This window comes from Chlorocebus sabaeus, chromosome 15 (genome assembly GCF_047675955.1).
Source record: "Chlorocebus sabaeus isolate Y175 chromosome 15, mChlSab1.0.hap1, whole genome shotgun sequence".
Lineage (NCBI taxonomy): Eukaryota > Metazoa > Chordata > Mammalia > Primates > Cercopithecidae > Chlorocebus > Chlorocebus sabaeus.
The window spans coordinates 48,560,315-48,576,698 of record NC_132918.1 but is presented as its reverse complement, the minus strand read 5'-3'; the positions used below and the strand labels follow the sequence as shown (position 1 = coordinate 48,576,698).

The 16,384-nt window shown below is 36.5% G+C and overlaps 1 protein-coding gene across 2 annotated transcripts in view; it reads right to left on the bottom strand.

Annotated features, from left to right (window-relative positions):
* Window positions 1–16,384, bottom strand: part of ATR (ATR checkpoint kinase) — a 124,628-nt gene that overhangs the window by 29,968 nt on the left and 78,276 nt on the right. For both annotated transcript variants that reach the window (XM_008008852.3, XM_008008853.3), the window contains 5 exons: window positions 13,922–14,013; window positions 12,889–13,066; window positions 11,299–11,478; window positions 10,648–10,807; window positions 7,468–7,647 (listed from right to left, as the gene is read on the bottom strand). In XM_008008852.3, coding sequence (XP_008007043.3) covers window positions 7,468–7,647; window positions 10,648–10,807; window positions 11,299–11,478; window positions 12,889–13,066; window positions 13,922–14,013 — 790 coding nt within the window. The remainder of the gene's footprint in view (window positions 1–7,467; window positions 7,648–10,647; window positions 10,808–11,298; window positions 11,479–12,888; window positions 13,067–13,921; window positions 14,014–16,384) is intronic.

The window sequence follows — 16,384 nt, the reverse complement described above, 5'->3', positions numbered from 1 at the left end:
AAATTAAAATCACGTATCTTATTTTTCTCCAAGATCTCTCACAAGTTATTGCCCTTTCTCTCAACGCCTTCAGAAGCAGGCTTCTAAAAAGAATTCTCTACCTCACATTGATTCCTAAAACTATGTCTTTTTAGCTTTACTCCATTAAGGAGCTCCTCAAATCCAAGAGATATTTTACAATTCTGATCTCATTTGAACTCTCTTCAATATGTTTCTGGTGTCCAAGTCACGTATTTCAAATGCTTTCATCCCTTGACTTCTGTGAGGCCACCATCTTCCAAGTTTTCTCCTCTCTTTCTGGTCACTCTCACTTAGTCTCTTTTGTCATTTCTTCTTGCTGTTCCTGCCTTAAATATTTGTGTGGTTTATTAATTTTTAATATGACATTAAATGTGATGGGAAATACACAGGATCACTAACAGTTTGTTTTTTTTTTAATTGAAGCTCCACTTTTCATCTAAAGAAGTTTGAGAACATAGTTTAGACCAGAAATCTTAAGTGAGATCTTGAGTTTCTACTGACTTTAATCTTGAGACTCTACAGACACAAACCTGCCTGGGAATAGAGGACAGAATGACATGATTAGATGTGTGGTACATGCTAGGTTCATGTACCTAACCAGCCACACAGGGAAGGGCTGCCAGAAAAACATATTAGTCAACCTAGTCTTTCCTTCCTTTCTTCCTTCCTATCTGTCTTCCTGCTTTCCTTTCTTCCTCCTTCCCTAACTTCCTTCCTCCTCCCTCTCTCGTTTCAGCTTAGATTTTAAATATTTATTTTGAAAAGTAAAATTCATATAGTGAAAAATACACAAATCTCAAATTTACAGCTTGATCAATTATCACAAAGTAATTACCTTTATATAAAAGCTCCTTCCTCCCTCCCTCTCCTCTCTCTCTCCCTTTTTAGTTAAGATTTTTAAGTTTTATTTTGAAAAATAAAGTTTATATACAGAAACATACACGAATCTCATGTATACAACTTGATCAATTATCACAAATTGATCAGCCTCATACAAGAACTCCAGGAGTTTTGTTTTACCCGTTTTTGAACTTTTATATAAATAGAATCATATTATAATAATTATTATTGGTTGGGCATGGTGGCTTATGGTTGTAATCCCAGCACTTTGGGAGGCCAAGGTGGGCGGATCACGAGGTCAGGAGATAGAGACCATCCTGGCTAACACAGTGAAACTCCGTCTCTACTAAAAATACAAAAAAAAAAAAAAAAAAAAAATTAGCTGGGCGTGGTGGTGGGCGCCTGTAGTCCCAGCTACTTGGGAGGTGGAGGCAGGAGAATGGCATGAACCTGGGAGGTGGAGCTTGCAGTGTGCCGAGATTGCGCCATTGCACCCCAGCCTGAGTGACAGAGTGAGAACTCTGTCTCCAAAAATGTATATATTATTATTAGAGACAGGGTTTTGCTCTGTTGTCCTGGCTGGAGTGCAGTGGCACGCTCATGACTCTCTGCAGCCACGACTCCTAGTCTCAAGGCGATCCTCCCTCCTCAGCCTATGGAGCAGCTGGGACTATAGGCATACACCACCACACCCAGCTAATTTTTGTATTTTTTTGTAGAGATGGAGTTTTGCTATGCTTCCTAGGCTGGTCTTGAACTCAGCTCAAGCAATCTGCCCGCCTCGGCCTCCCAAAGTGCTGGGATTATAGGCATGAGCCACCACGCCCGGCCCTACATGTATTATTTTTTATCTGGCTTATTTCACTCAACATTACATCTGTGATATCAATCCAAGTTATTGCATATAAATTTGGTTTACTATATAGTATTCCATTATAAGAATATGCTACAACATATTTATCCATTCTATAATTGATTGCCATTTGGATTACTTCCAAAATAAAATCGACAAATAATAATGTTATAAACATTCTTGTATATATCCTATGGGGACATGCTGGGTCATATCCCAGATATGAACCTCTAATGTATTGCAAATATCTTCTAATCTGCAGCTTGCCTCTAACTCACAATGGTATCTTCTGATAAAGAGAAGTTATTGTTTATATTATGGTGTTTTTGTTATGTTTAAGAAGTCCTGACCTAGATTAGCAATCTACCTCATTTACTTTTGTTTATAGTGGGAAGAAGGGATCAAGTCTGATTTTTTGTTTTCCTGTAAGATACCCAAGTGATACAACAACATTTATTGAAAAGACTATTTTGGTTATTCACCGTTTGCCCCTCCAGATAGATACACTTGCCAACTTTAGCCTTTTCCACTCTGCTCAGTGCCCCAGGAAATTGAAATTGATGATTTATATTAATGGGCCTGTTTGCCCTCTGGCTTCCTGTGAAGTTCAATCAATGGAAGGTAGTAACAGATTAGAGGGTGAGGAGGAGAGTGAGGTTAAGTTCTTTATATCTGCTGGTTTCCTTCCTGCTGGGCTGCAGTTGACAGTGGCTGTGTTTCTTTCCCTAAGGTTAAATTCTGGTCCGATGGTCCTTTCCTACAAATTTAGCTCCCTTTACAGGTTCCAGTAAATGCTCTATCCTTTTACTCCTTCAGGTCTAGAGTTAGCAACAACTCTCTGTTGTTGCTAGCCATGGGGTACTTTCACCATCCTTTGTTAATTTCCCTTAATTTAGTTTTTCATTAAACTCTCCCCAGTTACTTCTTTTGATTGGGCCAACTATTTTCTCCCTGCACCTGACCTCATACAATATAGTAAAGAGCATCTCAGATAGATTGGAGGTTACTAGGAGATATGACAACTAATGCTATACGGAATCCTCAATTCTAGACAGAAAAAGGACACTATTGGGAAAACTGGTGAAATGTGGTCTACAGATAGTTAACAGTACTGTTTATCAATGTTAATTTCCCACTTCTGGATACTATAGTAGTGTAAAATATTAAAATTAGGGGAAACATGCTAAAGGGTAGATATGGAAATTCTCTATACTACTACCAACTTTTTAAAAGTCAAAGATTATTTCAAAATAAAACTGAAAAAATTAAAGGTGACAGAAAAGCTTCTTGGTTATTCTTGGACTTTATGTTTCCACAGAAATTTTAAATTCTAATTTTCAATTACCTGTTAGCATTTGATGAGAACTGCATTAAATCTCTAGGTCAATTTGTAGAGAAATAATTATATTATTGAGTCTTCCCATTCATACATGTATTCTAGCTACCAATTTATTTAGGTCTTTTTTACTTCACTCAATTTTAATGTTTTAATTTTTATTTTGTGGAGAGGTCTTGTGTGCAATTTAATCTTAGGCATTTCGTTATTTTTATTGCTATCCTAAATGATATCTTTAAAAATTTTAGGCTGGGCATGCATGGTGGCTCACAACTATAATCCCAGCACTTTGGGAGGCAGAGATGGGAGGATCAGTTGAGGCAGGAAGTTTGAGACTAGCCTTGGCAGAACAGCAAGACCCTGTTCCCACAAAATAAAAAATTAGCTTGGTGTGGTGGCATATGCCTGTGATCCCAGCTACTTGAGAGGCTGAGGTGGGAGGATCACTTGAGCCCAGGAGGTTGAGGCTGCAGTGAGGCATAACCATGCCACTATACTCCAGCCTGGGTTGACAGACCAAGACCCTGTCTCAAACATAAAATAAAATAAAATTTTAAATCAACTTTCTTAAGACAGAACTTTCATACAATAAAATTTACACATTAAGTACAAATTGGTAACTTTTGACATATATACACCCATGGAACCATCATTCCTGTCAAGAAAATGAACATTTCTAACTCTCTCGAAAGTTCTTATGGGCACCCACCCTTGCCATCACTCTCCTGCCAACTACCCAGGCAACTACTGATATTTCTATTCATATACATTAGTTGTACCTGTTCTAAAATGTCACATAAATGAAATCATATAAGCACGTAGGCTGTTATGTCCCTCTTCTTTCATTCAGCATATCTATGACATTAATCCACCTTGTTGCGTGTACCAGTAGTTCATTTCTTCTTGTTGTAGGGTAGTATTCCATTATATAACTGTGCCACAGTTTGTTTACCCATCTTCTCTGGATGGCCAGCTGGTCTATCTCCAGTTTTTGTGACTAAAGCTACTATAAACATTTGTGTACAAGTCTTTTTATTGACATATGTAATTGTTTCTGTTGGATAAACATCTAAGAATGGAACGGAATATGGTAGATTTAACTTTTTATAGTCCCACCAGGTGCATTTATTGCATTAACAGGTATTGCTAGTCTTTTAGACTTCAGCCATTTCAGTGTATAATGTGTTATTTCATTGTGGTTTTAATTTGCATCTTCCTAATGACTAATGATGCTAAGCGTCTTTTCATTTGCTTTTTGGCCATTTGCATATATTCTTATGAAGTGTCTTTCCAATACTTTTGCAGATCTTTATTTCTTTTTTTAATAGACAAAGTTTCACTCTAACTCAGGCTGGAATGCAGTGGCGCCATCATAGCTAACTGTAACCTCAAACACCTAGGCTCAAGTGATCCTCCTGCTTTAGCCTCCTGAATAGCTAAGACTATAGGCATTCATCGCTATACCCGGCTAATTTTTATTTTTGTAGAGACAGGTTCTCACTATATTGCCCAGGCTGGTCTTGAACTCCTAGCTTCAAGCAATCCTCAGGCCTCGGCCTCCCAAAGCACCGGGATTACAGGCCTGAGCCACTGTGCCTGGCCTCACAGATTTTTAAATTGTCTTGCTAAGTTGTAGGGTTCTCTATAATTTAGCTACAAATCCTCTGTCATATAGGTATTGCAAGTATTTTCTCCAAGTCTATGGCTTACACCTTTTCATTTTCTTAACTTTCTTAGAAAAGGTTTTAACTTTGATGAAAATCTAATTTATCAGGATTTTTTTAATGCTTAATGCTTTGTGTGATCTAAGAAAACCTTTGCCTACCCTAAGGTTGTAAAGATTTTCTTCTATTTTTTCATCTAGAAGTTTATAATTTTAGCTTTTCAGTTTAGATCTATAATCCACTCTTTTTGAAGCAATTTTGTCTATGGTATGAGGTAGAGGTTGAAGAACATTTTTTTCCTCATACAGATATCCAACTGTTCAAGCACTTTTTGCTTGTAAATGGTATATTTTAAAATCTTTATTGGTTGTCATATAGAAGTAAAATCATCAGGCAATCTTGTTTAACTCACTCAATATTTTGAATAGTTTATAATATTTAGAATTTTCTACATATGTATTCATATCATCTGCAATTAATAAGTTTCCTACATTTTTTTCCTTGTCCTTGTATCTTTTACTTCTTTTTTAATTTAAAGTTTGCCATTTGGGTAATATTTTAAAATGACAGCTCTATTGGGATATAATATAAAGTTCACAATTTTAAAGTTGTTTTTAGTATATTTACAGAGTTGTGTAACCATCACCACTATCAAATTCCAGAACATTTTCATCACTCCCAAAAAAAAATTGTACCAATTAGCAGTCACTTCCCAGACCCAACCTCAGTCTCTAGTACCCATTAATCTACCTTCATGTCTCTATGCATTTGCTTATTCTAGCCATTTCATGTAAGTGGAATCATGCAATATGTGGCCCCTTGGATCTTCATGCCATTCTACAGTAGTCAGCCTCTATTCTTTTCTCTACTCATTTCTGTCTACATCATGTATAGGCAACCAGAACAAGAGAGGAGGCTACTCAGGTCTTTATGACAGGAAATTAGGCGTGTACGCAGAGGAAACAGAACCTGAAAAGTTGGTAGTCTGACGACATCTCTCTTCCCTAACCCTGGCTTTAGTACCAGACAGAGATGGGAGAACTGGAATATCCACTATCAAATTCTGCTGTTAAGTACTGGTGAGTTTTTGTGTGCCTCTCACAAAGGCTTAGTATGTAAGTTATTGCGCCTTACATACTAGAATAAATTCAGAAGATCTCTCCAACTGGAAAGGTGAAATTTACAAGTATGGTTTCTGAACCTGCCTCATTATCACTGCCTTTAGGATAATATAGTTTTTCATGCAAATCAAGGTTAGTTTCTTACGTGGCATGACATCTTCTTGTAACCAAGGAACAGGAGCTGGACTCCTATTTATCGTCATCAGAACGCAACACTTCCTGAATCTAAAGATTAGCACTGTCTGTGCCATTTGCTTTGGCTCTTGGTCCCATTTAGGTCTTTCTTGTATTTCTGATTCCTCTCTCTTCTCATCATTCTCTTATTTTTGTTTATGTTCTTAAACTTATGGAGTCTATATACGATAGCTGTTTTTACATACTTATCTATAAATTTCATCATCTCTGTCATTTCTAGAACTATTTCTATTGATTTATTTTTTTCCTATGTATGGCTCAAATATTCTTGCTTCTTCATTCACATAGTAATTTTTTAATGGATGCTGGATATATTTTTATGTTGTCAAGTTTTAGATTTTGTTTTCTTGCTTTAAAGAGCGTTAGACTTTGATCCGGCAGGCAGTAAGGTTACTTGAAGATCAGTGTAATCTTCTTAAAGCTTGTTTTACTGCCTTTCTAGTATGGATATAGAGTAGTTTTTAGCCTAGGACTGATTTAGTCCCACTTCCAAATTGTGGCTCTTTTAAGGTCTTTACTGAATGCTCCATAGTATGCAATGAGGCCTCTCAATCTGGCTGGTGGACTGAATAACTCTCAATCCTGTCATCTGAACGAATCTCGATCCCATGTGAGCTCTGAAAATTGTTCTTATAGCCTCTGCATGTTTGTTGTTTCCCCAGCAAGTCTGTTATTCCTAGCTTGGCCTCATAGAATTCTGGATTATTCATGCGCAGGCTGGTATTCAGCCAACACAATTCCTATGCAGATAGGAACTACTCTGTTTAACATTTTTCTCTCAGTTATCTGTCCCACAAATTCCAGCCACCTGCTCTTTGCTTTATTATTTCCTTTCTTCTGCTTTTTTTTCCTCCCCCTACTTTTTTAGTTCCTTTTCTAACCCGTTGGAATAGATACTTAGCTCATTAATTCTGAACCTTTATTTTCGTCAAATATATGCAAATAAAAATTTAAATCCCTTTTAAGAATGGCTTTAGCTGCACAGGATTTCATATGCCATTTTTATTATCATTCAGTTCAAAGTACTTTTAAATTTCCACTGAAAGTTTTCATTGACCCATGGATTACTGAGAGGTATATCTCTTACAACACCATCTATATAAAGTTTAATACCTAGTCAAGAAGTTATAAATTGGTTTTGCTCAAAAATTTTCAGGCTAGGATGTAGTTAACTTTGAGACAGAGGGGGAGAATAGTGATTACTGGGGTGAAGGGGAGTGGGGTTATAGAGCTCAAATAATATTCTATTTCTTGACTTGGTGGCAGTTTCATGAATATATTTATTTTGTGATAATTCCAATTACTTATGTTATATACTCACCGAAAAGTCAAAAAAATTTCCTGGTTATTTTTATACATATACTTTTCCATATAGACTTAAGTCATTTTACCCAGTCAACAAAGAGTTAACTGAAATTGCATTATACATATACTTGCCTTATATTTTTTCATAATTGCATTGCTTTCAAAGTTAGCTGTTTCTTCCATAAATCGGCCCACTAGTAGCATAGCTCGACCATGGATTAACATGTTCTTACCCTCAGGTGGGGTTTCATTTTCAGGAAAACATAATTCAACACCTTTTTGAAGAACAATTAGTGCCTGGTGAACATCACCCTAAAAGAAAAAAGGCAACAATAGCCTTTTAATTTAAAAACATATTTCTATTTTCTGCAAAAGTATTAGTTCATTAAGTATGTTTTTGTACAAATCCATGTGTAATTTCATGTTTATCTTTTGTTTGCCTCTTACTAAAGTAAAATTCTAAAACTGAAACATTGCTTCATTTCATCTTATTCATTCATTTACTAATTAAGTTTATAACTGTAGTTGGCTGTCTATATCCATAGGTTCCACATCAATGGATTCAACCAACAGTGGACAGAAAATACTAGGAATGGCTGGGCACAGTGGCTCACATATGCAATTCCAGTGCTTTTGGATGCCAAGGCAGGGGGATTGCTTGGGGCCAGGAGTTTGACACTAGCCCGGGCAACATAGCAAGATCCTGTCTCTACAAAATATTTAAAAATTAGCCAGGTGTGGTGGCTCACACCTATAGTTCTAGTTACTTGGGAGGCTGAGGGGGAAGGATCGCTTGAGCCCAGGAATTTGCAGTTACAGTGAGCTATGATGCACCACTGCACTCCAGCCTGGTTGACAGAGCAAGATCCTGTCTCTTAAAAAAAAAAAAACAAAGAAAGCTAGGCATGATGGCTTATGCTTATAGCCTTTGCTACAAAGCACAGGCTGAGGTGGGAGGATTGCTTGAGGCCAGGAGTCCAAGGCATCAGTGAGCTATGATCATGCCACTGCACTGCAGCCTGGGCAACAGAGCAAGACTCTGTCTCTCTCAAAACATAAAACTTAAAGAAAAAAAAAAGAAATATTATGAACAAAAAATTAAAAATAATATGAATAAGCAATACAAGTATAATAACTGTTTACAAAGCATTTGCACTGTATTAGGTATTATAAGTAACCTAGAGAAGTACACAAGAGGATATCTGCAGGTTATATGCAAATACAGTGTATGCCACTTTATATAAAGGACTTGAGTATCCAGAGATTTTGTTATCCATGGAGAATCCTGGGACCACTCTCCCCATGGATATCAAGAAAGGACTATAATCAAAGTTCAGGGAACTGAAGACAATCATGAACAAATTAAAATCCCTGGCATAAAAAAGTTCATAGTCATGTGAGGAAAGAAACTATGTGAAATAACAGCATATTTGCTAAGTGCTACAACAGAGGAATATACATCGGCATTATACAGGATAGAGAAGAGGGTCCCTGAAACCTACCTGAAGAATATAGGAAAATGGAGGAAAACAGCAGTCAGGAAAAGTTATCGACGACGAAAATTTGAATTAGGTTTTCAAGAATGAGTAGAAATCTTCTTGGCAGAGAATTTAGTGAAAGGCATTCTAGGTAGATGGAATAATAATTTTAATTGGAAGAAAAGCACATAGTCTGATTTTAGCTGAAGTTTAAAGGGTTTTTGAGATGGTGATGAATGACACTGAGGAAGTAGGCCAGGACTTGATCAGAAAGGGATTTGTGTAGTTCCTAGAGTTCAGGCTTAATCCTAAAGGTATGAAGAATACTTTGTAGGATTTAATCTTTTTGAAGGAGCAACATGATTTGATGTAGATTTTAGAAAGATCACAAACTGCAGTAAATGGTGAGATCCTAAAAAGGTTGTTAACATTGTTAGAGGATGTAAATAATAAAGTCATAAATTAAAGCAGTGGAAATAAATAAGAGGGAGAGGATTCAAGAGATATTTCTAAGGTTGAAGAACAAAGATTTAGTCTCCAGCTGGATGTGAAAAGTAAGGCTGCAGAAGGAATTTAAGATGATGTCCAGATTTCTGCTTTCGATGGGAGGATGGAATAAAGTCTTGTTCAGAAAAGTAGGAAACATGAGAGGAGAAACAGATATTGAGTATTAACAATAAATTGCATTTTGAACATATTGAGTTTAAGGTATTATAATACATAGACTAGCACTAGCTCAATAAAATGACCAGGTACTGACTAATGCACACTGAATAAACTGCTTTCCCCTCTCATCCAGGAAACATCTCCTCTCCTGTCCTTTCTCAGTTACCACAAGGTTGTGTAACCACAAATGGCACCAACAATAGTTGCTAAGTATCAATTCCAGAACATGCTATTACTATTAGTAATGCCTATTACTAATTCTAAACTGGTGACTAGCCTGAGGAGAAGTTTAAGTAATAGCCATTTAAATCTGGGTTATAGGCTGGGCACAGTGGCTCACGCCTGTAATCCCAGCACTTTGGGAGGCTGAGGCCGGTGGATCACGAGGTCAGGAGATCGAGACCATCCTGGCTAACACGGTGAAACCCCGTCTCTACTAAAAATACAATTAGCCGGGCATGGCGCCTGTAGTACCAGCTACTCAGGAGGCTGAGGCAGGAGAATCACTTGAACCCGGGAGGCAGAGGTTGTAGTGAGCCGAGATCATGCCACTGTACTCCAGCCTGGGCGACAGAGTGAGACTCTGCCTCAAATAAATAAATAAATAAATAAATAAATAAATAAATAAATAAAATAAATCTGGATCATAAACCTTGCAAGCAGTTCCAATGTTTAAAAAACCCCCTTCTCATTACTTTTGCTTTGATCTGAAGACTGCTGTGAACTTCTGTTCAGATGCTAGGCCCTTTCTGGCCAGATCAGAGCTGAATATTGACAGTAACACTGGCAAGTCCACTGAGAGCTAATTATCTGCCAGTGACTAAGTGACAGAGTTACATTCATTTAACCAACATTTACTGTATGTATACATACATAAGGTGAAAAATTAAGAGGTCGTTTTCCTCAAGGAAAATGTAAGATAGATGAAAACTGAAAGAACTCCACATTCAGCCTTGAAATGGGAAGGTATCTGGGGACTGTAGAGTAAAAAGAATAGTTACTTCCAGGCTATGGTAGATAACTAATGAAGAAAAGTGATAGAAAAGGAAGGTTCTTAATTTGGATTAGTTATGTTCTCTCAGTTGGCCTTTTAAGGAAGTACATAATTCCCAACAGAATATATATATATATATATATATATATCTGATGACATTTCCCTGGCCATTACCTTGGACCAGAGCCACTTTGCCCTTTCCACATACAGTTCAGCGAGTCGTGATTCCCCTGCATTAAGGAGAGCATTGTAGGCTGTCTGGTGGTGACCAGCCTTTCTAGCTACTCTGGCACTCTGCAGCCAGCATTCTCCAACCATTTCATCGTAATCTGGTCTAAAGGAAGTAACAACACATGGGTGAGAGAGACCACTGACAAGTGTATGCGACAACTTAACTTAAACAATTTAAAACTAGGTCATAAACTTTGCAAGTAGTTCCAATGTTTTGAAAACCCCTCTTCCTAACACAGAAACTTCTTCATATACTATTTCAAAGGAATTAATGATTAATTTGTCCAAAAAGACTTGACTTAATTTTCTTATAGTGCTCTGTTTTACCTATTATAAACCTTATTCTTGATTTTTATCAGTAAAAAACATATCCCCCAGATATATATTTAACATCTTAAAAAAGAGAAAGAAATGGCGTAAAAAAGTGATTCTTAAGTTCTAGGTTCCTTTCAACCAGATAGTGTAGCCCTGATAATTAAAAATAGAAAAAGATAGATTCAGAAAGAAAATTAAGAAATACAAATACCCCCAAATAATATCCAAATACTAAATTCAAGATAAGTGACATTTTTAAATAAAAGTAGTATGAGAAACCTTTTGTTGAGGCTTAGTAAAGCCCTCCGGAGAGCCAGGATAGGCTCCTTGGCTCTGTAGGAATTCTGGGTCATTTCTAGTCGAGCTACCCAGTTTAGAGAATCTTCTTGAGAACTGTCACCTGGAGAATGCTGGAATAGTGGTTTGATGCTATGCTCCAACTCACACAACATGTGCAATCTGAAGATAGATAGAGCCTATGTTAAAATGTTATCACATTTAGCCTTATTAATCTCATATATAAAGCATGTACTTTGAATCAGAAATAAAGAATTTAAAATACACAGTTGTCTTTGGTAGAACTTTAATATATCCTTGCTAAGTAAACAATTATATTTTTATCTTTTCAAACTGAATGTAAACACCAATTTATGCTGGTTTATATATTTAGTGCTTTAGCCAGACATGGTAGTGTGCACCTGTACTCCCAGCTACTCAGGAGACTGAGGCAGGTGGATCACTTGAACTCAGAAGTTCAAGGTTGCAGTGAGCTATGATTATGCCTGTGAATAGCCACTGCACTCCAGCTCAGGCAACATAGCAAGACCCCATCCCTTAAAATAATAAGTAAATAAATAAATAAAATAAAATTAATTACATTAAAATTTTTAAAATAAGTATTTAGGGACTTGCAGTGAATCCCAAATTCCTAATTAAATTGGAGAATGATGGATAAAACTAAATTCAAATGTATGAAAACCAAAACTTACCACCTAAATGAAGATAAAAGAAAACATGGATCCAGTATAAACCAACATGAGGTATTTGCATATATTGCTGGTGCTACTATAAGAGGGCCTGGCATACCAGATGATAGTAAAAAATTGTGAAATTAATGTAGGTTTTTTTCTAAGAGTGATGGAAACTGTGATACATTCACTCTAGCCTTTTCCCCCTTGTATGACAGTCAGTGTCTATGATTCAGTGTTCAAGGCACAAGGATATAGCTGAGTAGCTACAGAACAGAATTAAACTCAGTGGTCCAACCTCTGGTTTCCTTAAGATATCACCAAATGGGTTGATACTAAATATAGCGAATTCTTCTAATTTAAAAAAATGTGCTATGTGATAAATTTCTTATACTTTAATTAAAGTATTTAATTTATCATTTTTCCTCAGGTAGAATTCACAGACCTAAAATGTTTTCCAACATTTTCTTCCTCACCTCTAAAAGTTAATCTTCTTTCTACTAATGTGATACCTATATTTTTGGGGGAAATATCAAACACATTTCTAAATGAAAAGGAAAGGGAAACAATGAATAAATACCAAGCACCAATGTGCCAGGTGCTATAGATGTTTACGTTATAACTAGTTATACAGAAAGCAAACTATGACATTACAAGAGGACAAACATAAGTTATTTTTATTGTGTGTTCCATTAGTCTCATAGTTGCCTTTCCTTAAAAGGATGTATGTTAGAATTTTTTTAACTGTAGGGTAATTGCGAGGTAAGAAGAATGAAAGAGCTATCTGGTGTAGCTTTGCATGATACCAAACACTCTATCAATTATTTACTTATCAAAAAATTCCAATCCTGTCAGGTGACATTTATAGGCCAGGAATATAAAAATGGAAACCCCAAAATACCTCACAATATATTCATATCCTCGTTGGTAAGAGCCTCTTTCAAAGCTTGCAGCTGAAAGAGGTACAATTTGTTCTGCTCTCACTAGCTTCAATGTGTCATAAAAAGCTGTGATATCTCTTTTTTTGGCTGATAATAATAGCTGTCCCAGTCTGACACTCCATGTTGTAGATTTTCCATCTGAAAAACAAATGAAGAGTCAAGAAATGTCATGGTAGCTGGGTCCAAAACTCAGCTTTATTTCATTAGATAAAATGGTCAGCTGAAATATCAAACAGGGGGTTTCATTCTTTTTTTTTTTTTTTTTTTTTAGACAGAGTCTCGTTCTGTGGTCCAGGCTAGAGGGCTATGGCATGATTATAGCTCACTGCAGCCTTGAATTTCTGGGCTCCAATGATCCTCCCACCTCAGTCTCCAGAGTAGGTGAACAGGCATGACCCACCATGCCCAGCTAAGTTTTTAAAAAATCATTTTTGCAGACAGTCTCACTATTTTGCCCAGGCTGGTCTTGAGCTCCTGGCTTCAAGTAATCCTCCCATCTTAGCCTCCCAAAACACTGAGATTACAGGTGTGAGCCACCATGCCCAGCCTGGTTTCATTCTACTTTAAACAACTAAACAAGGCAATCATAAAACAGGCTAAGAGATTAAGTATGAATGTTGCTAAGCTAATTAAGTCTGAATATTTTTGTCATATTAAAACAGCTTTTTTTTTTTCCTTTGAGACAGAGTCTCACTCTGTCACCCAGGCTGGAGTGCAGTGGCGCAATCTCAGCTCACCGCAACCTCCACCTCCTAGGTTCAAGCGATTCTCCTGCCTTAGCCTCCTGAGTTGCTGGGATTACAGGCGTGTGCCACCACGTCCCCCTAATTTTTTGTATTTTTAGTAGATACGGGGTTTCACTGTGTTAGCCAGGATGGTCTCGATCTCCTGACCTCGTGATCCACCCGCCTCAGCTGCCCAAAGTGCTGGGATTACAGGTGTGAGCCACCGCACCCAGCCTAAAACTGCTTATATTTTAAGAAGTAATTTTACCTGCTGCCAAATAGTTTTCCACCAAATCCCACTGTGACAATTTCCAAGCTGCTTCCACTCTGTACGTGTTTAATTCATCTGTCCACTCGGACCTATTAAAAGAAACCCATATCAACTAAACTTTAATTTATTTAAAGCGACATTCAGAGATTTTTCATTGGTTTACATCTCCATTTATTATATTTATTGAATTTGCATTATATTTTGTTCTTAGATACAAAATAATTATCTCTATCCAGAAACTACCCAGAAAATTTTAATCTTTCCGTCCTTCAAAAATATTTTTTCACTAATTACTTCTGATACACCATTCTTCAACAAATTAAAGTGTGCCATATATTAGAGCAGAGTTAATTCCTGAATAATAACTAAGCCCATTGTAAAAATAGCTGCATGCTTAATTTGAACAAAGAGCAAAGAAGAAAAAGAGCCAACTGAACATACATAAATTCAGAGATAAGCAGTTCTAATAACTTAGAATTCTGAATTAAATTTAAGACAAAAATACAGAGGGGCCAGTGGTATAACTTAGGGACAGTTGGGAGGCATCTAGAACAATACCAAGAGCAAAAGAAAGTTACAATGATTTGTCAACGGCATAACAAAGTAAATGAAACTAGCTACCTAAAATATATACCTATTTTTAAACTACTTTCAGTTAGTTTAAAATTTGAGTTTGCAAAACCAGTATGATATAGGCTAATTATTTTGTTCTAAGCATTCTACTTAGGTGACATTAGGATGACCAGTGATATCTGAGATCATGACTACACAGAAACAGCTAGGCTTTCCTCATGTTTCTTTTTTATTAATCATACTGTCTGAATTTCTGCCATATGTTTAGATCCTAGGCTAGGCACAATTTTCCATTTAATAATCTAATAACACTGCATATAGCACCTATATATCCATATTATAAATAAAGTAACAGAGAGGCTGGAATCAATATCCTTGAAAGTTTTCCTTGCTCTTTTTATTACAGTAAAAACACATAAAGAAAAGATAACAAGTGATCTAACAAGTTTCATTTTTAAAAATTTTAAAAATAGCAGCTAGAGTATGTTCCAATTTCTAAATTTATGACCACCACCAAGAACAGTTTAGAATAAGGCTAAAGAAATACAACTGAAATGTAATTTTCAAAAGTCCAATTTTGAACGACTCTACAAGCTTACCATCAGACACCAAAATATAAAAATTTCAGGATAAAAATCTCAGTAGAATCAGGCAGTATTTGTTATCCAAATGTGGGATAACAGATTATCTATGGGGTAACAGATTATCTATGGGGTAACAGATTATCTATGGGATAACAGATTATCTATGGGGTAACAGATTATCTATGGGGTAACAGATTATCTATGGGATAACAGATTATCTGTGGGGTAACAGATTATCTGTGGGGTAACAGATTATCTATGGGGTAACAGATTATCTATGGGGTAACAGATTATCTATGGGGTAACAGATTATCTATGGGGTAACAGATTATCTATGGGATAACAGATTATCTATGGGGTAACAGATTATCTATGGGGTAACAGATTATCTATGGGGTAACAGATTATCTATGGGGTAACAGATAACAGAGGGGATGTGTCACAAGAAGCCTTATAGCAAAAAGTACCAATGGCAATCAGGATCAGGCTGTGACAATGTATCCACATAAATGGGTACATTAAAAAGAATGATAAATAGGGTAAGCACAGTCAGTATTTTAGGAAAAGTATTTGCTTAATGTAAATAGAAATTACCCCAAGAAAAACATGCCCCATCCATAATCATTTGCTTCACCATGACACAGCACCCCTTCATTGAATATTGACGCATGCCTTTTTCCCAACCCAAAGCAGGAGGCTCTATGTATCCCAGACCCAAAGAGAAGAAAAGAGGAGTCTGAATGTGTAGTCTATGTCAAAAAGAAATTTGACACCCCAATTTGAGCCATGACTCTTTCCCAAATCTCTGTAATCTATCTATTCATAAAGTCTCTCAATTAATCAGGAGAAACACATCTAAACATATAAGCATTCCTTCTCTACTTCTGCAAAACTTCTCTTGTGATTTCATAAATTCCACTACTGTGATACCATCTGACCAACAGTGAACTTCTCTGCCCTTAGACATTGTAGAATGATAGTCTTTATGAATCACAGTTTTGGAACCTATACAAACAGTACTTAGAAAAGGCTGGCTTCAGAATCTATAAAAAGCTTAAATAAATCAACAAGCAAAAAACAACCCCATTAAAAAGTAGGCAAAGGACATGAGCAGACACTTCTCAAAAGAAGACATACAAGCAGCCAACAAGCATATGAAAACATGCTCATCATCACAATTATTTGAGAAATGCAAATCAAAGCTACAATGAGATACCATCTCACACTAAACAGAATGGCTACTATTATTATTTTGAGACAGAGTCTCCCTCTGTTGCCCAGGCTGGAGTGCAGTGGTGCAATC